The sequence below is a fragment of the Gastrolobium bilobum genome, unplaced genomic scaffold (assembly GCF_033153095.1).
Source record: "Gastrolobium bilobum isolate Gb01-03AN ecotype WA unplaced genomic scaffold, APGP_CSIRO_Gbil_v1 utg1051, whole genome shotgun sequence".
Taxonomy (NCBI): Eukaryota; Viridiplantae; Streptophyta; class Magnoliopsida; order Fabales; family Fabaceae; genus Gastrolobium; species Gastrolobium bilobum.
In genome coordinates, this window is record NW_026897568.1 from 136,452 (window position 1) to 160,882 (window position 24,431).

At 35.2% G+C, this 24,431-nt stretch overlaps 2 protein-coding genes and 1 pseudogene across 2 annotated transcripts; 2 read left to right on the forward strand and 1 right to left on the reverse strand.

The window, feature by feature from the left end:
• Positions 1 to 3,423: 3,423 nt before the first annotated feature.
• LOC133308176 (probable pectinesterase 29) lies at positions 3,424 to 6,062 on the forward strand (annotated as a pseudogene).
• A 2,216-nt stretch (positions 6,063 to 8,278) lies between these two features.
• LOC133308177 (26S proteasome non-ATPase regulatory subunit 1 homolog A-like) lies at positions 8,279 to 15,264 on the reverse strand. The gene is made up of 8 exons (XM_061508780.1): positions 15,169 to 15,264; positions 14,665 to 14,770; positions 12,267 to 12,346; positions 11,763 to 11,868; positions 11,331 to 11,477; positions 11,006 to 11,084; positions 9,788 to 10,055; positions 8,279 to 8,584 (listed from the first exon to the last, which is right to left on the reverse strand). The coding sequence occupies exons 1-8, from the start codon at positions 15,262 to 15,264 to the stop codon at positions 8,279 to 8,281; spliced, it is 1,188 nt and encodes a 395-aa protein (XP_061364764.1).
• Positions 15,265 to 19,588: 4,324 nt separating this feature from the next.
• On the forward strand, positions 19,589 to 23,078 carry LOC133308178 (probable pectinesterase 29; the record flags this gene model as incomplete). The annotated part of the gene is made up of 4 exons (XM_061508781.1): positions 19,589 to 19,762; positions 19,937 to 20,184; positions 21,066 to 21,204; positions 22,962 to 23,078. Coding segments are annotated over 4 exons (678 nt in total), but the record flags the coding sequence as incomplete, so codon positions are not given.
• Positions 23,079 to 24,431: the final 1,353 nt, after the last annotated feature.

A 24,431-nucleotide genomic window follows, 5' to 3' on the forward strand; every position in this document is an offset into this window, starting at 1 on the left:
GTTAGATCAAAAAAGATCAATGGTGTCACATGCTTGCAAATCAGAGTCGCTGATCTTTTTTGATCTTACGGCTCTCAGATGAGGTGTCAAAATTAAAATTTGACACCGGTGTCAAAGGATCCTATAGAGGTAGGATCCTTTGACACCAGTGTCAAATTTGAAGTTTGACACCTCATCTGAGAGCCGTTAGATCAAAAAAGATCAATGGTGTCACATGCTTGCAAATCAGAGTCGCTGATCTTTTTTTATCTTAAGGCTCTCAGATGAGGTGTCAAAATTAAAATTTGACACCGGTGTCAAAGGATCCTACCTATATATATATAGGGATAAGATCATTTGACACCGGTGTCAAACTATGAAATCCTAACTGTTAATTTCCGTCAATCAACGGTTATCATTTATTGGGAATCAAACTTATTAATTAATTATTATTTTCATTAAATGATAACTGTTGATTGGCAAAAATCAACGGTTAAGATTTGGTGTTAAACTTTAAAGTTTGACCCCAGTATCAAAGCATCATGCCTTATATTATATATATATATATATATATATATATATATATATATATATATATATATATATATATATATTGAATAAATTTTCTCCACTAAATGATTTAATTTTCACAGATTTTTAAACCTCCACAATTTGACATTATATTTTGCTATTTAAATTGCTTGAAAATATATAATATACTATCCTTGATAAAAAATAAATAAATAAAGGTAGTAAAAGGTATAATCATCCCCAAAAGAAAAATTCGATATAACTATTTTTTATATTTTCATTTAATTTATTAATTAATTTATTTTGAAGTTTGCCAAAACTTTCTGGAGAATGAGAATGAGATACAGATAGCACTCTAACTAATCGCAACTGCAACTTTGGATCTCCACCTTATCCCTCTCTCACTCTCTCTCTTCGCGCCAACGCTCGATCCTTCATTATGTTACCTTCAAATCAATTCATTTTCTATTCGATATTCAATTTCTGCTTTTTACGATTCCAATGGCACATTTTCACTCTTGTTGTGCTTAGTTGAACTGAAATCTGCTGCGTTTCCATTTTTCAATCCGGTAATTAATGCGAGTGATTGGCTTGTTCTTCACTAAAATTGAATTGTTTAAATTTGCATGCAATTTTTTTTTTTTTTTTGTTTCTTTGTTTGTGTTGCCATGAATTTTTTGATGCGGTCTACTACGAATGTGTATACATAACACGTTCATTGATTCCGCAACCTCGCGTTGACACTCATAATAGGTCTGCATCTGCTGGATCTTCTCTGGAGACTATAATGTTTAATGATCTATACCCATCGTATGAAGCTAAGGTTGATTGCAGCATGCATGTAATGAAATCCTAGTTAATTATAAAACATTCAAATCCTAGTTAATTTTAAACACAATTATCGACAGATTATTTTGGCCTGTAATGAAAGATTCTAAAAGATTTGTCTAAACTATTGGTGAACGAGAGTAGTTAATTAGGTATTCAACAAATTAATACAAAATATAAATTTGTCCAAAAAATTATAAATACAAGCCCTTTACCAAAATTGTGTGTGTGTTTTGGTAGTATATAAGTATATAATTAACGGAGAATGTTATACTTATTACCTCTTTTTCTTACTACCAAATCTTAACCGTTATTCCTGTCAATCTAACGGTTATAATTTATGAAATCATACTTATTAATTAATTATTAACTTTTAATAAATTATAACCGTTAGATTGACGGAAATCAGCGGTTAAAATTTGGTAATAAGAAGTAGTAAGAAAAGTAGGTACTAAGTATAATCTTTCCCTTCACGGGGAAGGTTATCACATGTCACTTTCTTCTTAAAGTTATTAAAGTTTAAGAAAAATAGGTAGTAAGTATAATCTTTCCCGGAAGGTTATCACATAATTAACAGTTATTAAAGTTTATCACATTTCACTTTCTTCTTGTTTATTAATTTTTGAAAGCTGAATGTTATGATCGAAACATTGATGATGATTACAATTGTAGCATTGATGGTAATTATAATCATAACATTAATGATGATTACGATTGTAGCATTGATGATGATTACAATTGTTGCATTGTTGATGATTATAACGTTAATCATAACAGTCATCAATTTTACAATCATAACATTAATGACTGTTACGATGATAACATTAATGATTGTATAATCATCATCAATGCTACGATTATAATCATTATCAATGTTATGATCTTAACAATGAATCTTGGTGGTATATGAAAACATAATTAAAAACATTGACAATTTAATTGATAATTTAATAGTAAAATTCTAAGTTAATTTGTTTAAAAATTTGTGTTATTATTGAAGGAATAAGATATACAACACACACTCTTAATGCACATAAAATTGTTTTTTTTTTTTTTTTGTTATTTTGTTCCCATATCAACATGGGCAAAAGGTGCCGCGGTTCATGTGTATGTCTTGATGTGAGGGTGACGCGTGCAGTTGTTTGGTAGGTTTGTCTTTATCTTTGTCTTTGACATCCATGCTCTTTTTTTATTATTTTATATTAACAAAAAGAAAAAGCAAGTCAAACCCAATGGGTGCAGCTCAGTTGGTAACTTGGCGCTGAGTTATTCCTGCTGAATGTTTTATGCTTTTGGGCTAGTGCAAGTATCTGATGGAGATTTTAGCTATTTCAAATCTTTAAATTCTATTTTTTATTCTAAATTTTATTTTCTCAAATTTGAAAGTCAACTATATGAATGTCAGCTAACATCACATTGATTCGCTCACATTAATTACTTCCTTATTTCCGTCCTTAATTTCGCTTTAGAAAATTATTATTGACATGAAAATGTGAACATATCACGGGGAAGCAAAGAAGCAAGTGTGATAATTTTAGGAAAAATTTCAAAGATTGAAATAGAAACATTTAATTAATCTAAATCATAAAATTTGTATTATATTTAATAACAGAAAAATATTTCTGCAGTTACTGCAGATAAATTATCTGCATTTACTTTCAAAACAGCGTCGTTTTGTGATTGAAATATTAAAAAATTATAATTATAAAGACTATAATAACTCTGAAATAAATTAAAATGAAAAAAACACCATGATTTCTGCCCCAAAACGATGTCGTATTGGACTTACTGCAGATAACTTATCTATAGTAATTGCAGAAAAAACGAACCCATTTAAGAATTAAATACGATGACTATGATTAAGATCCTGCTCATTGTACACTCTCTCACCCTTGTCCTATAATTATGAATTTTCTTTTAAAAACGTTTGATTTTCTTAACTTCCCTCCAAAGCACGTACACATTTCTTTTTAAATACAGATTCATCTTTGTATATTTCAAGCAAATGTTGTGCCTTGTCAATTTTGTGTGAGTGTTGAATTTTTCCAGCTTTCCTCAAATTGCTTGGTTCCTATTTGATCCATCATGGTTCTTCGTTGGTGCTACTTTGCATGTCTCTTTCTCTTGGTGGCTTTGAAACTAGAGCTAGCTAATGCTCAATTTTACCTAAATGACGAAGATGAACCCGTCACCTTCAAGACAATAGTTGTGGATCCATCTGGGAATGGAAACTTCATTACCATACAATCTGCTATTGATTCAGTTCCTTCCAATAACAGACGTTGGATTTTGATCAAGGTGGCGGCAGGTATCTACAGGTAAAGCTATTCTTCTCCATTAATTAGATAGGAAATCATGTACTGTATTATGTGTGCCTCAAATTATAATAATTTTATTGTCAATCCTAATTAAATATTTAAAAAAATAAAATATGATCAATTAGACATTTTAACCATTTTGATACAATTTGTTAAATGAATTATCAAATTGATACATTTTATCAAAATATGTGCGAGTTTATATCGAACATGGGGTACATTGTTGAGGAGTTTAATAGTGAAAATTGTGCACACCTCTTGAGTGATTTATAGTGCATCACTTAGCTGATGTTAATTCGTGTATGTGCAAAACTACAGTCCATGTGTGATTTAAATGGACATACCCTTGTGCATGTCTTGTTACATTATTTTTCAAAAAAATAAATAAAAAAATTTTGCTTTTGTATCAATTAGGTACTTTGTTTTTTTAAGTAGCATTAAGATTGTCAAAAGACCAATGATTTAAGAGATGATAAAAATAATATTTTTTATTGTGATTTAAAAATTATAATTAAAAGACGTTAATGAATTAAGTACGATAGATTATTGAGATTGTCAATTATTCTATCTATCTTTCAAATCTCAATGGATTAAGCAAAGTATGTTTTGTTTTTTTTCAGGGAAAAAGTGAAAATTCCGTTGGACAAGACTTTCATCGCACTAGTAGGAGAGAAAAATAAGGACACTATTGTTGATGGGAATGACCATGCTTCAACCGCTGAAAGTCCAACGATCGAATTCCTTGCTGACAATATATTTTTGTCAAATACATGAGTTTTAGGGTGAGAAATATTCTAATTGTTGTTTCATTTAAATCTGTAATGAAATAATATTAACTGTTGAATTATCTGGGTGAATCATGTGATGATGTTTAATTAAATTCTAATAATAACCATTTTTGTATCTTTTAATAAAGATTCCATTAAAAATGTATGTTTAGTTTTGTAGTCTTTTTTATTTCTTATCAATCCTAAGAGTATTGATTTGGGATAAAGTTCTTAAATTTGTCTATGCTGACCAGAATTCATACAACAATCCATTAAAAATTAATGACGTGGCAAGTGACATGGCACCTGCGGTATCTGCGAAGGTATGCGGTGACAAAATTTACTTTTATAGAGTTGGCTTTTTTGGTTTCCAAGACACTTTGTGGGACGAATCAGGAAGACATTACTACAAGTTTTGTACCATAGAAGGTGCTGTTGATTTTATCTTTGGTGCAGGCCAGGCTCTGTTTGAGGTAATAATACCCCTCTTTTTACTATACTTCTCTTTTCATTTTATTGCAAAAGATATTTTTAAAAGTTATTTTTTTCTCTTTTCACAAAAGACTGTCGAATGATGTAATAGAAAAAAAAATTAATATTATAATTATGTACTACCCCTAATATATAGTTATAATTGACAGCATATAAAGGAAATTTTTTACATCAACATGATAAGTTGAGCGAACTTACTTTATCTCTTAGTTCATGTTTATGCCTACATATTATGAAAATTATATTGATGTATGATTAGTTCTTTTAAATAAACTAGGGATTTGCAAAACCATGATTCTATGTATAATTTTGTTTGTTTGTTTTTTCAGAGGTGTACCATATCTGTTATTGATGCGTTACTGGGTCCAGATAGGCCTGGTTTCATCACAGCACATGGGAGAAATAATCCAAACGATGCAACTGGTTTTGTTTTCAAAGATTGCAAGGTTTTTGGAAATGGGAAAACTTACTTAGGAAGGCCTTGGAGAGATTACGCTAGAGTTCTTTTCTATAAGACCTATATGTCCAACATTGTAAAACCTACTGGTTGGGAAGCATGGCATTACGTTGGACAAGAGTAAATTCCCTCTTTCTTATAGTCTTGCTTTTTCAACCTATTTATATGAAAATATTTATTCATGCTCAACATAAAGTGATGCTAGTTTTATAGAACTTAACGTAAAAGTTTCTACTAGAAACGCTTGAATTTTAAAAGCATACGAAATATAATAAACTTGGAGAGTGTTATATTCACAAAAAAATTTTCTTGTAAACTTATAAAATACACCAAATCTGACCAGTCAGACATACTGTTCTATTACTGGTCAGATTTAGTGTAATTTGTAAGTTTGTAAGAAAAAAAAGTTTATCAATATAATTCCTCCCATTAAACTTATGTCTTTTAAAATTTTTTCCTATTGGGGTTTCTTTTATTTTCTCTGCTAGGGTATTAATGTTTTGATATAAAAATTGCAGGGATCGCGTAACATTTGCTGAGTATAAGAATTTTGGGCCTGGTGCTGACACGTCCAATAGAGTGAGTTGGACTAAGAAGTTGGATTTATCAACGATTAATAAGATGGCAAGTTTGGATTTCATTGACGATGAAGGATGGCTTTCGACCTTTGGAGTTTTCATTTCTGGATAAACAGCTTTGGAGTTTTCTAAAGATGATGTTGAATCCCGAGTACTAAATAAAAAGCTGGTCCATAAGACCATAACCATTGGTTTCTTTTATTTTGTTTTACCTTTTCTTTTTTAGATATATTCACGAGTTGTTAATTAATGTTGGAGAGACTCATAGTTCCAATTAATCATTTATTTATTTGATACATGAGTCATTTATTTCTTTTAGTTAATGAATTATTATTATTTATTTTTTTTTTGGGGATGAATTGTTAATTATACTACTTGCGGAGTTTATCAAAAAGAAACATTATCGGATACTGTCTTCTAGAATTAGTTATAAATATTAAAAATCAAACTCTAAAGGTACTTTATAGGCTAAATATTCGTGTTAGAACGCTAATTTTAACATTCGTTTTTGCTCCAAGTTACTTCAATTGAATTCGAACCAGAGATTTTTTAGACCAACAGTTTGCTTATTGGACATAGCTCGCTTACCATCTGTATCATTCCTTACTCCTTAGGATTATCTGAAGATTATTTTAACCAAATGCATATTTTTTTCTTCTTCTTTTGATTAATGACCCAAATGCAAATTCTAGAACGGGCTTAAAGTAATTTTGATTCTACATCAATTATTTAAAAGTGCTTTTCAGTGAAGACTGCGTACATATATGGAGAAAATGTTTGTCATCTTAAATGACACACATTTATGTCATTTTTAATGAAACTACGTCGTTTTGGTAAGTTTTTACATTCTCTCTTCTCCATTTTTTTTTTATTTCTAATTTTATAAATTAAAAAAATGACAAAACACACCAAAACGACGTAGTTTCATTAAAACTGACACAAAGTTGTGTCATTTAAAATGACAAACACTAAACCTTATATATATATATATATATATATATATATATATATATATATATATATATATATATATATTCTTACACCGTTGTTAGAGTTAAAAGTCTTACACTCAACCTAGACTATTGATTCACTTGTATTCAATGACTCACATTATTAAACAATTATATATATAGGGTCAGGATCATTTTACACAGTGTAAGTTACACTATCAATCTTGTCCGTTGATCTCACTTATATCTAAGGGCTCTAATTTTTTAGTAATGTGAGCCATTGGATACAAGTGGCTCAATGATCAAGATTAAGTATAAAACTTCTAACTCTTATACCGATGTAAGAATTTCCTGTCTCATATATATAATATTTAGAAAGCAAACTTTCAGAAAACAATAATATACAAGTAATTCAAAACCAGAAGCATTTTAACAAGGAGAAAAGAGAGCTAATAAAAGGGAAGTATTAGCCCTTTATTTCTCTCAGAGACAACAATTATTCTTCTTGAAATTTAGATAAGGGGGAAGGCTTTATTTTAAGAGGGCAATCCAGAATGGAGGGTAGTGTCCTAAGGTTAATCTAAAATGGAACATAAATCATGTTATTTTTAAGAGTTAGTTAGAATCTTACATAAACAATGGAAGAGACATGGCTACAATGAACATCCGCGGATATTCATGACCAACAATTATATATAACATGAACTTAAACTTCTGTGAATTTACCAAATATAGTTTGAAAGTTTCAAATAGTTAAGAGAAAAAGAAATTAGAGATTAAGATTTTCAAAGTTAGGTACTAGGATTATGAGGAACCAAGTACATGAGAGGATGACACTTCTTATAAAAATACTAACCCCTATTTATGTTAATATTAGATTTTAAATCCTGATTAAATAAAATAAATAAATCATACACTTCTCCTGTGCAGGAACCACTCTTGCTGGATTTGTCAGAATCTCAAAAGAAGACTCAGGCTCCGATTTCTTCTCTGGATGATCATCCACCTTCGAAACAATATCAGAAAACACTTCAAAATGCTATTTAAGTATACAAATACAATATAATACCATACATGTAACAAGCCATGTTTCTCACAACTCTGCATTGGTCATTAAAATGTCTCAACCATCAAAGTGTTATTTATGAAAACTTCTTCAACCATCAGAAACCACATATAAACAGAAACTTAGCATGTTTGGTTGGTAAACACAATGCAGAACTGAGGATGAAAACAAAAAAAGGAGCATAGATGGAGGCAGGGGCGAGACTCTGATAACATGTAAAGAACCTTGAGGTCATCACTCCAAAAGCTAGCTCAAAGGGTGGGAGTGCCCAAGGCCTTATAAACTCCATATTAGTTGCACATGCAACCTATCTCAACACACATCACTATCATTATTTATGAGCACCTCAACAGTAGTACTGCGCAGGCTATCCCGAATAAATTGTTTGATGCCCTCTCCATGGTTAGCATGAATAAGACCAAGGGCATAGAGAGCACCACCTTCTGAGAATGGACTACCACCACCACCTGTCCCACCCTGAGGCAAGTAAGGTGCCATCAGTGACCTTCCCTGCTGCAAATGGCCTCTATGGATAACACCAAGACCAGCTGTTGCACTAAATTTGGCCCAATTAGTCGCTCTGCTCAACCAATCCAAGAATCTCCAATGGAACAAAACCTTTTAAGAATTTTAAGCAATTAAAAACTAAGGGTGACCAAAAAGTAAAATATTACATAAAGGACACGAACAAACAATTATTACAACTGACCAGATTTTCCCTTAGGAAAGTATCCACAGTTGGCAAAACACTGTTTTATTGTCTGTGGAATTTTCCCTTAGAATTTTTATCGCACTGTGGCAGACACTGTTTCTCATCTCCACAGACTGCTTTATTGTCTTTAGAATAAGGAGGTCAGATCTGAATGCAAATTACATACAAGCAGTATAAGAACCAACATAATACCTCAAGGAGACTAAGTCAACAAGGAAATGATGAAGTAACAAAACATGACTAAAGAAATTGCCTCACTTGTTATGACTGTATAGGAACTGCAGAGTCAACTGTATTGAAGTTTCCCCAGACAAATCAAGACATAATCAAGACATAACAATATTATGTGTCATGGATAATCTCCATGCTCACCAAATAAACATAGTAAACAACAAGTCTCAACATAAAACTCCATAAACATAAACTGAAGCTATGAGCATATAAGCAACATGCATATCCAGCATCCAATCATGGCAGCATAATAGAACAGCAATCTAACTCAGCTCTGGCCTCCTGCCGCCGGAGGTCTCAACATTACCTGACCCTGAAATAAGCATTCCCCAAACGTGGGGTGAGATCTCTAAACAAGAAATCACGGTAAGACAAGGGGTCCTCAAGGATCTTCCACCCCAAGTTCACTTACATGTGCAATATAAGTTCTAAAAGCATTTATATCATTATCAGTTCCAAAACTATGTAGTGCAACAGATATCTATGGCATATGTGTCTATCACTATCTACTGGCCAGAGAAATGTAGGAATACGTCTATTCCCTAGATGTAGTACAAGAAACACCGCTTGCACCTCACCCACAGCCTCACCCTCTTGTATGTTCTACATACTCAGGCTTACCGTATAGGTGGAACACCTCCATGCATATCAACAAGGCACTAACATACAATAGCTCAACAACATTTCCAAAACATCAAAAGCATGTAACACAGCATGCATATACCATACCCCCGTGGGACATGGTGGAACCACAACATGGCTAAACCGAGGACACGAAAGCTTACCTCTACGCTAGCTATCCAATGCCACAAGCTCAAAGTCCAATCACAGCAGATCACAATCTAATATGGACTAAATATAAATCAATAAACATGTACCACATGCTGTGCAGATTCTGCAGGTTGGGATTTTGGTAACGAAAGGTGACCTCTAACATTTAGAAGAAAAGCTTGGTGCTCATTCTCCACCAAATCAAATGCTATTTGAAATGCCAAAAGAGCATCATCCTTGTCTTCAGAACGTAAAAGCTTTTCTAAGATGCTTGCAACACCATCTGGCTCATCCAAGAACATAAGACACTGACAAATGCTCATATAATCTGGCGAAGGCAGCTTTTGAAATACTTTAACAAGGAAGACGGAGAACCTGGATGGAAAGACCAATGATCAATCCAAGAAAATAAAATATCATAGTTGAAAAAGTCTTTTTGGCATTTATAAAGTACAAGTCATGCCACGTGCCAACACTTTGCCAGAAAAAATTTCATTGATTCCTACACTGTACGTGCAAGTACCACAAACATGTCATGCTTCCAAACCATATAACTATAAAGTATTATCTAAGAAAATTCAAGCTCCACAACTAATAAAAACACTATGCAAAATGCATTAAGAATAAACTTCTATATAAAAAGCATAACAGAAGGGGGCGAATCCAGGAAACAGTCTTTTTGCAATTATGCAAGGGTAAAGCTGCGTACAAGGATTACCTCCACCCCACACTCGCTAGTCGGGTTTAACGGGTAGTGGTTTTATAAAAAGCATCACAGACACAAACTGAACACCAAGAACATCTCCACAGTTTCATATAGAAGAAGGAATTCATTACAACAAGCAGAGGAAAATCACAAGGAATTTGGAGCATAAGAGATCTTCCATTGGAAAAATAAAACAACAAAGAAAAAGAAACATCACTAGACCAAAGCCGCTCAATCCCTCTGCATATCTACTTGGGAAATCCCCTTAAAAAGACCACATCATAAACACCAAACAGAAGCCAAATCTCCTAATACTATACCAAATCAGCCGCTGAGCAAAGAAACCTCTACATGCATGCTCCAACCAAATGCACCTACACCAAATTGTAGCATAGACTGCACATAACAACCTAGTCTCTTCTACCAAAACCACTAAATCTAGAAACTCAAAAATGGTTCAAGGACCTAGGATACAGCCAGCATTTACTTCTCCAGGTCTCCTGTGGCCTCTCACTGTCTCTGGTGACTTTTCTCTATTTGCTGGTTTAACTCTCTGTCACGCTCACTCTGTTTCTTTGAATTTTTTCAAATCATAGAGTTACTTGAAACTCCAAAATACCCCTCAAGCTCAACAAGAGTACCCACCTCTGCCCTTTTAGCTCTAGCAATACCATAGGATTTCAATGGTATTGCTAGAGCTATTTAACAACAATGTATTACGGATATATAATTATTACTTCATCTTAAATTCCTAACCCACAGTTTTCATAAAGCAGCTGCATGGTCATACCATAGCCAAATTTAAAGAGTTGTAAAAGATAAAGAAATATTTCCTATATGTCCTTAAATATTTCCTATATCTCCACAGTTTTCACAATGCACCTAAATGAGGAAAAGGCAACAAAAAGTGATGAAACCATAAGAAACAAGGTAAATTTTAATACCAGACCGACCACAAGAATGATTAAGGTTTACATACTTATCCAACATTCTCTCCACAATTGCTTCCAACCTAGAATCCACCTTGAGAGATTCATCACTTGACTCAGCTGCCTTAGACTTAAAACTAGCATATTCATCTATAGCTTTAGCTGATGATAAAAAACAAAAACAAAACACAAAAATGTCCTTGAGAACTTATCATGATTTTACAGAAACTCAAAATCAAGTTATAATAATAATAATAATAATAATAATAATACCAATTTCAGTTTATTAAGATGAAAGAAATCAAACTCTAACACCAAATGAACCCAAATGATCACACTAAATCCTATTTTCATAGTGAGCAAAGTGATGCCCTTAGCAAGGTCTTGATACCACACCTTGATCAAATAGCATTACGCAAATAAATTAAACTGTATCATAACTCTTACCAAGAATGGTATGCACATAGTCAGAATCGTCTGAATCATCAAATGGAGGACCAGCTCCAAGGGCATAAGACAATGAATCATTAAGTTCACCCAAGTAATAAAAGACCTGAAGATCAAAAGTTAAAACATTAGATCTAAAAAACAAAGCATCAAACCAACTTCAGTATCTAAAAATTAAAAACTGTATGGAAGTGAGAAAACATCTGCCCCTCAGATACAATGCTCATAAATATTAAAAGGTGTAAAACTGATACATATTTCCCGCATCTCAAATATTGCAAATATCAACATCATCAACACCTTTAACCCAAACTAGTTGAGATCTCAAACATTGCAAACTAGTGAACAATTTCCTATACTTTCATTCATTCTTTCTTCCTCTAAGTTAATTTGACACTAAGTTAACAACCAAGCTATTTAAAGGAAATGGCTTCATTAAGCAAAGACGACAGCACACAAATTTTCAATAGCAAAATTCCAGCTTATCAGTTAACTGAACAATACCTTTGATACAAGAAGTGCTGCAAGTTTCCTTTGATGATGATCAAACTCCTCGTCTTCATACAAACTCTCTCTGTTCACCACTATCCTTTTCTCATGCAATTCCCTTTATATTGTTTCTATTTGGTTGCTAGACAGTTGAGTGTCATTCAATATTACTACTCAGGAATTACGAATTTTGTTACTATGTGTACTCCAACACCAAATTGACAACTGGACGTTGAATTTTATTGTACTAGTAGTAGTGAAAATGTAAATATATGGTTTATGGGAGTAGATTCTTTTATATTCTATTTAATATGATTTTACATGGAGAATTATAATTATATAAAGATAAATTAATAATAAAAAGGGAAGAGAAAAAAAAAATATTATTCACTTTTGTGGGAACATGAATATTAGGGTTGGCAAAACGGGCCAATCTGGCTCGATCCGACCCAACCCGCATTCAACACGAAAAAAACGAGTCGAGTTAGGATTGGCTTGAGAAAAAAAACGAGCCAGAAAATTCAACCCGACCCAAGTCGAGTTAGGGTTGGCTAAAAAATATGGCTCGTGGGTTAGCTTAAAAAAATAGCTCGCGAGTTGGCTCGAAAATTGGCTCGCGAATTGGCTCGTTTTCAGCCTATTTAAACGACCATGTATTATTAATGCACCTGTTATGATGTGGCTTCCATTAACTTAAACAAATGGTTACAAAATGAGAAATAAAAGCAAAATATTTTAGTTTCGAATTTTCTTCACAACAAATTTGCATTAACATTCAGAAACAATCAGAACCACTTGCTACCAAGTGAGTAAGATATTTGAACCAAATAGAGCCAGCACAACCTAACAATATAAAAATGGCAGAGATGTGAGAAGATTAGGGACTTAGGTTTAGAGAAGGAAGAAAAATGATGACAACATGTGTCGGTTATGTCCATTTTTGTATATTATATTTTGTATTTTTTATAATAAAAAAAAACTCAACCTGCGAGCTGGCTCGTTTGACCCACGGGTTGGCTCATTTTTTCATGGGTTGAAACGAGCCGGGTTGGCAGCTCATTTTTGCCAACCCAACCCGGCTCATTTTTGATGGGTCACGAGCCAACCCTAATGAAAATTATGGTAGTATTGGTGTTAATAATCATTTTAACCTCGAGAAAAAATTCAATGTATTGGACATATTTATCTATAACATAACTCTTATACATAAATAGGATAACCTAATTTTTAATGATATTAAAATAGATTTGGACAAAAGAATCACAAAGATGAAGTGATAAAAATAAGATCAGGGTGAGTAGTTTAGAAAACTGCGGAGGAGATTTTTAACTTTTCCCTTAAATAAATAAGGGTTTTATAAGAGTTGTGTTATAGGAAAAGTAATTGTTACTATGGTTTTTTTTTTAATGCAGCGGGAGTACCTCTCCACTCAATGGCTTGTCGAAGGACCTCCTATATTTTAGAAGATTATGCTTAAATAGTTTTGATGATGTCAAAGCATGAAGAATTCAATTTGAAGATACTAAAGTTTCAGGTTAGATAATTTTCAGATTCTTTGTAACACATTAGATATATACTAAGCATGATTCCAAGCTCTATTGCATATCATTGTATTCCATTGCATAACATGTATTTAGCTATGTTGAGTGACTTATTAAAAAAATTAAATAAACAGGTTTTTAAAAATAAAATCTAAGTCAATTAAAATATGTTTTTATAAAAACCAAAAAGTAAAAGTAATAATAATAAAACAAAATCAAGTGTATATATATATATATATATATATATATATATATATATATATATATATATATATATATATATATATATCTTACTATATAGAAAGGAGAACCAAACTTTTGAAAATTAGCTGAGGTGTCGCATTCTCCTTAAATCTCAGCTTTCTGTTCACACTAGAGGATGTCTTGAAAACTTACTTCTTTTCCATGTAATGAACAAAATATGTATGTTTGAATTTCTGTTCACACTAGAGGATTCTTTCCGTTTTAATGTAAAAAAAACTTTTGAAAATTAGCTGAGGTGTCGCATTCTCCTTAATTCTCAGCTTTCTGTTCACACTAGAGGATGTCTTGAAAACTTACTTCTTTTCTATATAGTGAACAAAATATGTATGTTTGAATTTCTGTTCACACTAGAGGATTCTTTCCGTTTTAATGTAAAAATAGCTGAATCATTAAAACAGGTGGGTGATTTCATTTCAAAATTCAAAATTTTAAATCAGCTGACTCATTAGGTATTTTTGGGAGTTAATTAAGATCATAATGGTTAAAATATTTTGAAATTTTCTATGTATTCATTGCATGTATAAAGACGATATTTGGTGTTGCTTTTGCCTTTTGGTCTGTATGAAATAGCATCACGCAAATAAATTAAACTGTATCATAACTCTTACCAAGAATGGTATGCACATAGTCAGAATCGTCTGAATCATCAAATAGAGGACCAGCTCCAAGGGCATAAGACAATGAATCATTAAGTTCACCCAAGTAATAAAAGACCTGAAGATCAAAAGTTAAAACATTAGATCTAAAAAACAAAGCATCAAACCAACTTCAGTATCTAAAAATTAAAAACTGTATGGAAGTGAGAAAACATCTGCCCCTCAGATACAATGTTCATAAAAATTAAAAGGTGTAAAACTGATACATATTTCCCGCATCTCAAATATTGCAAATATCAACATCATCAACACCTTTAACCCAAACTAGTTGAGATCTCAAACATTGCAAACTAGTGAACAATTTCCTATACTTTCATTCATTCTTTCTTCCTCTAAGTTAATTTGACACTAAGTTAACAACCAAGCTATTTAAAGGAAATGGCTTCATTAAGCAAAGACGACAGCACACAAATTTTCAATAGCAAAATTCCAGCTTATCAGTTAACTGAACAATACCTTTGATACAAGAAGTGCTGCAAGTTTCCTTTGATGATGATCAAACTCCTCGTCTTCATACAAACTCTCTCTGCTCACCACTATACTTTCACTCATTTTTTCTATAAAACTAGCATTACTTTATGTTGAGCATGAATAAATATTTTCATATAAATATGTTGGAAAAAAAAGCAAGACTAAGAAAGAGGGAATTTACTCTTGTCCAACGGAATGCCATGGTTCCCAACCAGTAGGTTTTATAATGTTGGACATATAGGTGTTATAGAAAAGAACTCTAGCGTAATCTCTCCAAGGCCTTCCTAAGTAAGTTTTCCCATTTCCAAAATCCTTGCAATCTTTGAAAACAAAACCAGTTGCATCGTTTGGATTATTTCTCCCATGTGCTGTGATATAACCAGGCCTACCTGGACCCAGTGCCGCATCAATAACAGATATGGAACACCTCTGAAAAAAACAAACAAACTAATTATACATGGAATCATGGTTTTGCAAATCCGTAGTTTATCTAAAAAAACTACTCATACATAAATACAATTTTCTTGGCGAGACAGGAAGTTTGGGAACAAGGGCAAGGGTAAACAGTTGGCAGCTCGGCAGGCGCCGAATCAGTGCAAGAGGACTTCTGCTCAGGGGAGTGGAGCGAGACCTCCTGCTCCCAGGTGTTCGGGATGCGGGAAGACTCATTTTGGGTCGTGTTCTACCGGCCAGTTGATTTGCTTTCAGTGTGGCAAGGAGGGCCACTTCTCCAGAGATTGTCCGTCGGCGACGACGAGGGCTGCTGCAGTGCAGGCAGTGCCACTTCAGATGGTTCCCCTTCCACCTACTTCGGCACTGGTAGTGCCACCATCTTCTGGGAGAGTTTATACTCTGGATCGTCAGCAGTCGGATCGAGCTCCGAACCTTGTCAGAGGTACTGTTACGATTGGTTCATCAGCTGTTGATGTGTTATTTGACTCTTGGGCTACGCATTATTTTGTTGCTACCCCGATTGCTGTGGGGCTTGAGTTGCCCAGTGATGTGCTTTCTCCACCGATGCGGGTGACCACCGCCATCGGAGAAAGATGTGATGCTACCACTGTTCATCGCGATGTGGCGTTTTAGTGGGATGGCCGTGAATTCTCGGTAGATCTGATAGGGTTGCCGATGGCCAACTTAGAGGTTATTCTGGGCATGGATTGGCTGTCCAGAAATTGTGTGATGATTGATTGTTGTGCCAAGCGTGTAGTGTTGTCTCCGTGTGATTCCACAGCCAGTTCCTCGCCGTTCATTTCGTTGTTGCAGGCTAGGAGAGCCTTGAGAGTAGGGGCATTTGGTTATGTCATGTTGGGAGGTTTGGTAAGTGGTACACAGGAGGACATCACTGGCATTCCTATGGTGAGGGAGTTCCTCGAGGTGTTTCCTGAGGAGATTCCTGAGTTTCCGCCACAGAGGGAGATAGAGTTCTCCATAGATCTGTTGCCTGGTGTGGGGCCGATTTCTTTATCTCCATACCGGATGTCGCCACCGGAGTTGGAAGAGCTGAAGAAGCATATTGAGGATCTTTCAGCGAAAGACTTCATTAGATCGAGTGTGTCTCCTTGGGGAGCACCGGTTATCTTCGTGAAGAAGAAGGACGGGACAATGCGATTGTGCACCGACTACAGGTAGCTGAACAAGGTGACAATCAAGAACAAGTATCCTCTTCCTCGGATTGAGGATCTGTTGGATCAGCTCAGGGGTGCTTGTGTGTATTCCAAGATTGATCTCCGGTCCGGATACCATCAGATTCGGGTGAAGCCGGAGGATGTCTTGAAGACCGCATTTCGCTCGAGATATGGTCATTTTGAGTACTTGGTGATTCTGTTCGGTCTCACCAATGCACCTGCTGTGTTCATGGATTACATGAACCGGATTTTCTAGCCGTACCTAGATCAGTTTGTGATCGTCTTCATTGACGATATTTTGATTTACTCCAAGACGGAGGAGGAGCATGTGGAGCATTTGAGAACTGTTCTGCAAGTGCTAAAAGAGAAGAAGTTGTATGCGAAGCCTTCCAAATGTGAGTTCTGGCTCAAATCTGTGAAGTTCCTTGGGCATGTTATTTCTGCTGAGGGAGTTGCAGTGGATCCGAACAAGATTGAGGCCGTGCTGGATTGGGAGAGACCCAAGACAGTTACGGAAGTGAGGAGCTTTCTGGGTTTGGCAGGTTACTATCGGAGGTTCATCAAGGGATTCTCCACCATGGTTTTGCCATTGACTCGCCTTACTCGGAAGGAGACTCCATTTGTGTGGACTCACGAGTGTGAGGTCTGTTTTCAGGAGTTGAAGGAGAGACTGACTACTGCTCCTGTGTTGGTCCTTCCTGATCCTGCGCTTGAGATCGAGCTTTACACCGACGCCTCCGGGAAGGGGCTAGGTTGTGTGTTGATGCAGTTGGGCAAAGTGATCGCCTATGCTTCGAGGCAGTTGAAACCTCATGAGGAGAACTACCCTACTCATGACTTGGAGTTGGCTGCTATTGTGTTTGCTTTCAAGATTTGGAGGCATTATCTTTTTGGTTTGAGGTTTGTGGTGTTCAGTGACCACAAGAGTTTGAAGTACCTGTTCGACCAGAAAGAGTTGAACATGAGGCAGAGGAGATGGATGGAGTTCATAAAGGACTACGACTTCGAGCTAAGGTATCATCCTGGCAAGGCCAATGTGGTAGCTGATGCTTTGAGTCGGAAATCCAGTAGGTCATCCAGTTTGTTACTTGGTAACTTCGATGTGGTTGAGAAGTTCCGCAACTTGGCAGTGACCGCTCCGTGTGAGAGTGTACTTCTCGTATTGGAAGCATCCGATATTGTGAACGAGCTGCTTGAAAAGATTAAAGAGGCACAAGTTCAGAGAGAGTGTCTGGATTATGTGAAGAACCAAGACGGTGTGTCTTGGAATGATGATGGATTGCTTTTGTTCCAACGGAGGATTGTGGTTCCTCGAGGTCCGTTGACAGAAGAGGTTATGGCAGAAGGCCATAAAGGTCAGTTTTCTATCCACCCTGGTGCTACTAAGATGTATCAAGACTTGAAGAAAAACTTCTGGTGGCCGGGCATGAAGAAAGATGTTGCTATCTTTGTGTCCAAGTGTTTGGTTTTCCAGAAAGTGAAGATTGAACACCAGAAGCCGTCTGGTAAACTTCAACCTCTTGAGATTCCGGAGTGGAAATGGGAGAGCATTTCCATGGACTTCGTTGTGGGTCTGCCGAAGACTCAGGTTGGCTGTGACTCGATATGGGTCATTGTGGACAGACTGACGAAGTCCGCCCATTTTCTTCCAGTGAAGGTGAGCTTCACTACAGAGCAGTTGGCCAAGCTTTATGTCCGCGAGATTGTGAGGTTTCACGGGGTGCCCGAGAGTATCATTAGTGATAGGGACCCGAAGTTCACATCTCGGTTCTGGGAGGCGCTGCAGGAGGCTTTTGGTACGCAGTTGAGATTGAGTACCGCCTATCACCCTCAGACTAATGGATAGACTGAGAGGACCATCCAGACCTTGGAGGACATGTTGCGAACTTGCACGTTGGAGCAGGGCTCGACATGGGATAGGTACCTTCCGTTGGTTGAGTTTTCTTACAACAACAGCTTTCATGCTAGCCTGGGCATGGCGCCCTACGAAGCACTGTATGGTAGGAGGTGTCGGACTCCTACTTGTTGGTCTGAGGTTGGGGATAAGGAGCTTTTTGGCTTGGACTTTGTCCAAGATACCACCTTGCAGATTCAGATGATCCGTGAAAAGTTGAAGCAGGCGCAGAATCGCCAGAAGAGCTACTATGATGTCAAGCATCGTCCACTGGAGTTCAGTGAGGGTGAGCACGTGTTTGTGAGACTTTCACCTGTCACCGGTGTAGGTCGGGCACTCGGAGTGAGGAAGATGAGCCCGAGATATATTGGACCATACCAGATCCTTGGTAGAGTAGGACCTGTTGCCTACCGGCTTGCCTTGCCTCCGAACCTGGCTAACATCCATGACGTGTTTCACGTGTCTCAGCTTCGGAAGTACATAGCAGATCCGTTGCACGTGGTGCAACCGGATGATGTGGACGTTCGGGAGAACCTAAAGACTCCCGTCGGACCACTCAGAATTCTCGATCGTGGCGAGAAGCAGCTGAGGAGCAAGATCATTCCGATGGTCAAAGTGCAAGGGACCGGAAGGACTCCTGAGGAGTGTACTTGGGAGCGTGAGGACGAGCTTCTCCGGCAGTACCCCGAGTTTCGACCAGGTATGTTCTGATTTTGAAGTCAAAATCCTAAAAAGGTGGGGTGAATGTAAGAACCTGCACCGTTAATTAAGGTATTTAATTAATTAATTATGCAAAAATAAGAAATGATTCCATAATTGACCTTAATAATTATTTATGAGGCTTAATTAATTATGCAAAAATAAGAAATGATTCCATAATCCCGTAACACCTGCCGTAGCTGCGATGGTAACGGGCGACAAGTGTTACTTTTTTAGAGTATGTTTCTTTGGTATGCAAGACACTTTGTGGGACGAATTGGGAAGACATTACTACAAGCTTTGTACCATACAAGATGCTACTGATTTTATCTTTGGCAGAGGCCAGGCTTTATTTGAGGTAATACTAAAACTATTTATTTTACTCTTGTTCATGCTTATGCCTATGAACAAAATTAATTAATAGCATTTGTGTGCATGTTAAGATTTGAGTAATTAATTATTTTGAATATTATAAGCATTAGCAAAACCATGATTCTATAGTATAACTCATTTATTTATTTTGTTTTTGTAGAGTTGTGCCATATCTGTTATTGATGGGGCACTAGGTCCAGGTTTCCTTGGTTATATAACAGCTCAAGGGAGATCAAGTCCAAAAGATTCAAATGGTTTTGTTTTCAAAGATTGTAAGGTGTTTGGAACTGGGTCAATTTACTTGGGAAGGCCATGGAGAGATTACTCTAGAGTTCTCTTCTACAATACCTACATGTCCTCCATTGTACAACCTATTGGTTGGGATACATGGTATTCCAATGGACACGTGTAAGTTCACTTTTTCTTACTCTTGTTTTCTCAACAAAAGCTTAGTTATGTGACTACATTAATTCATGTTCAACATATAAAATAATGTTAGTTTAATATGTAGAACTTAACATAAAACTTTCTACTAGAAACACTTGAATTGTAAGGATATTTTATCCTTGGAAAAATAGTTTGTCATTTTAAAGGACTCAAGTTATGTCATTTTATTCTCTTCTAACTATGTATTTCAGGGAATTATAGTTATAATGTTAAAGTTGTATTTTTTCTCACTCTTCAGAAAAAAGTACAACTTTAATATTATAACGTATTTCCCAGAATATATAGTTATAAGGAGATAAAATGACTTAATTTAGATTTTTTAAAATGACAAAATGTTTTCCCTCTATCCTTTTATTGTAAAATAGAATCCAGGGTAATAAGGAAAAATTAATTTCTTCCTTTATTTAGAAAAAAAAAAAGTAGATGTGTTTTATGGAAATGGATCCTGTATCATTTAACATTATCACTTCATGTAGAAGAATCCTAATCATCAAAGAACAAATCAAATGTGAAAATTTTTGTAACTGCCTATTCATATATATTTTCTCTCACATCCCTTATCACTGTTGATTCACTTGTAGGATACTCTCATATCACATGATAATATTAAATAACAAATGAGAGGATTGACTCCCATTTTTACGTTACAAATGAAATTGATTATACCTAAAAGAAAAAAAACACTTTAATACATCTTTATTTGAAAATATTTGACATTATTTTCAATAATTTTTTTTTCTTTAAGAACACAACGCGTCAACGTTTTGTTTTGTTTTTTTTCCTTTTGTATGTCTTTTAATTTCTCTGCCAGGGGATTCATTTTTTGATATAAAAAATAGCAGGGATCGCGTAACGTTTGCTGAGTATGACAATTTTGGACCTGGTGCTAATACATCCAAGCGAGTGAATTGGACTAAGAAGTTGGGTTTATCAACAGTTAAGGAGTTAGCAAGTTTGAAATTCATTGACACTGAAGGATGGGTTGACAGATTAAGAATTATTGGTAGGGTTCCGAATAAATAAAAAAGAAAATTAAGAGTATCTTAAGCTGAAATAGCATGAGAAGAACCACGGTAGTTTGTGTTCATAACCACTGATTTCTTTCATTTAGTAATTTGTTTATCTCTTTTAGTTGTGATTCATTGATGACTTGGTCATTGGAGACTCTTATATTCCAATTACTCATTTATTTTTATTTAATAAGTTCTTTTGCTCTTTTTCTTTGTGATATCCATTGATGAGTTGTTTAGTTGAAGTTAGAGACTTCTTTTTCCAATTACTCATTGGAGCATTACCCAAAACTTCCTCTTGTGTAAGGTCTTTGTTTTTAGTGGCCTTTTGACGCGTCGTCCAAGCGTTGAAATCTATATGTGCCACACCCTTAATGCCACCAACTCTGAGAACTAGTAATTTATAATAATTCGATCACTCTGAAAACCAATAAAACAAAATATTGAAATCATTTCCAATGAGATAAAAAAATAAAACGGATTTATACAAAAAAAAAAACAGAAAATTGCTGAAATGAAACACTTCTCTCTTTCTTTTCTTCCTGCTGAATTGTGGAAATAAAACAATTATTGTATAAACAGAAGAACAAATTAAACTTATACAAGAAAGTTAGCTTGCAATCCACTGTCAATATTCATACATATTTATATTATTTTTTATTAACCAAAGTTCAGTTATCACGTGTAGTCTTTAGATTACTACTTTTGACTATGTATCTTAATGTCTGTTGCTCTTTGGCCCATTTGCAAGTGATCTTTAATCTCTATTTTTCAGGTGAAATTCAAAGTCAAATATTAAATCTGAATTTTATTTTCTCAAATTTTAAAGTCAATGATATGAATATCACCTAACATCACATTAATTCTCCCACGTTGGGACTTTTTAATTACTTTCCTATTGCCCTTAATTTTGCTTTAGGAACTCATCATTGGCATAAAGAATATATCGACACAAGGTGGAAGCAAATTAGAATAAAGTAATCACATGTCACAAAATTTGTATTATTTTTAAGAATTAATTATGATACCATGATTAAAGATTCGTTTCCTTATATGGCTCCCTTTCTGCTGTAATTACGCATTTTCCTTTTATATACCTTTTATTTTATTTTATTTTTTCCCTCCACACCATATGGAAATTTGTCTTTAAATACGGATTAATCTTTGCAGGTTTCAATCAAATGCAAAAAAGTTGTGCCTTGTCAGGGCTTGTGTGAGGGCTATTCCTTTTTCTTCTTGAAGCACTCCACACAAGACCTAATCTTTTTTCTTTGATCCATCATGATGAATCTTCGTTGGTGTTTCTTTGCTTGTCTCTTTCTCTTAGTGGGGTTGAAAGTAGATCTAGCTACTGCTCAGATTTACAGAAAAGTTGGAAAAAAATCCTCCCTTATTCCAAAATAGTTGTGGATCAATCAGGGCATGGAAACTTCTGTACCATTCAATCTTAATTAAAAATAATAAATAAATAAAAAATATTAATTTGTTATTAATGAAATGGGAGTTAGCTGAGCCGTGACGGCTTGTTAACCCCACACATTTTGTTTTGACTCATTTTTGCCGAGACGGCTTGATGATTCAAAATTAAATCAAATTTATCATAAAATTTACGATAACAAAAAAAAATAATATGAATATTATTATTCTTTTAAAAGAAAGGATTAGCTGAGTTGAGACAGTTTCCATGCCCTGAATATTATTATTATTATTTTTACCATGGATTATCAGAATCCTGATACGGCACATACAGAGGAGGATGTTAGAGACACAGAAGCAGCTGGTGTACAAAGTAGAAAGGCTAGGATTAAAGGTTGCCCATCTTGGGCAATAGATTACATTCACTAGTCATTGCTTATGACAGTCATCATGGGGAATTACGTTCCTGTATCTCAAATCAACCAAAGAAGTTTTTCTCTAAACCTTACACAGCAAGCACAATTGACAAGCCACTTGCGTTACCAGCTACAACCGAATTGCCAATAAAGAAGATGTCTCCGGATGCTTTACAAAAGAGGAGAGATTTGGGTTTATGCTATACATGTGATGAAAAATGGAATTCAAAACATAGGTGTAAGGCAAAAATGCTGTTGTTGATCGTTGATGAAGAGGAGCCATATGGTGAAGTGGATGAGGAGATTTTATGGCGAAAAGAAGAAACTCTAGGTAGTAGAGTGGATGCTACTTTACATTCTTTATTTGGGAAGATTGATGCTCGTTCTTTGATCCTGCTAGTTATGGTTGGCACTCGAGAAGTGCAAGTACTGGTTGACTCGGGCAGTTCCCATTGTTTTATACGAAGACAATTAGCTGAAAAGTTGAATTTACCAATGGTCAAGGATACTAGAATGAGAGTGTTTATGGGGAATGGAAAATTTTTAAGTTGTGAAAAGAAATGTCCTCAAGTGAAACTCCAGGTACAGGGCCATTGCTTTGCGGTAGATTTGTTTGTTGTGGATTTATGTGACCTGAACATAGTTCTAGGAATGAAATGGCTAATCACTTTGGGCCGTGTGACTCACAATTATGCTGAGCACTCAATGGAGTTTACTTGGAATAAGGAGTTGATTCTGCTAGATGGGTTGAAAACCAATTCTAGACAAATCACTGCAGATTCTAAGGGTGGTGATTTACATTTGTTAGAGACTTCCTGTCATGCACTTTCAGTTCCAGAGTTGCACAACATTGACTCTCAGGTACTTTCTGATCTTCATCTGTTGAAAGATAAAATTCCTGCTCTAGTTTGGAAAATTTTGTTTAGCTGGCAGCTTGTATTCGACATTCCCAAGTCCTTGCCTCCTTTTCGAGATAGAGCTCATGCCATCCAATTACTGGATGATTCAAAGCCTGTTAAGGTTAAGCCTTACAGGTATCCTTATCATCACAAAGCTGAAATAGAGAAGCAAGTTGGGGAATTATTATCTGTTGGATGGATTCAGCAGAGCCACAATGCCTTCTCATCTCCAGTGTTGTTGGTTAAGAAACATGATAACACATGGAGAATGTGTATTGATTATCGTGCTTTGAACTCCATGACAGTGAAGGATGCTTTTCCTATTCCCACAATAGATGAGCTATTGGATGAGCTTTATCATGCAAGGATATTCAGCAAATTGGACTTGCGTTCAGGGTACCATCAAATACGGATGCAACCGGAAGACATACATAAGACAGCCTTTCGAACTCATGAAGGGCACTATG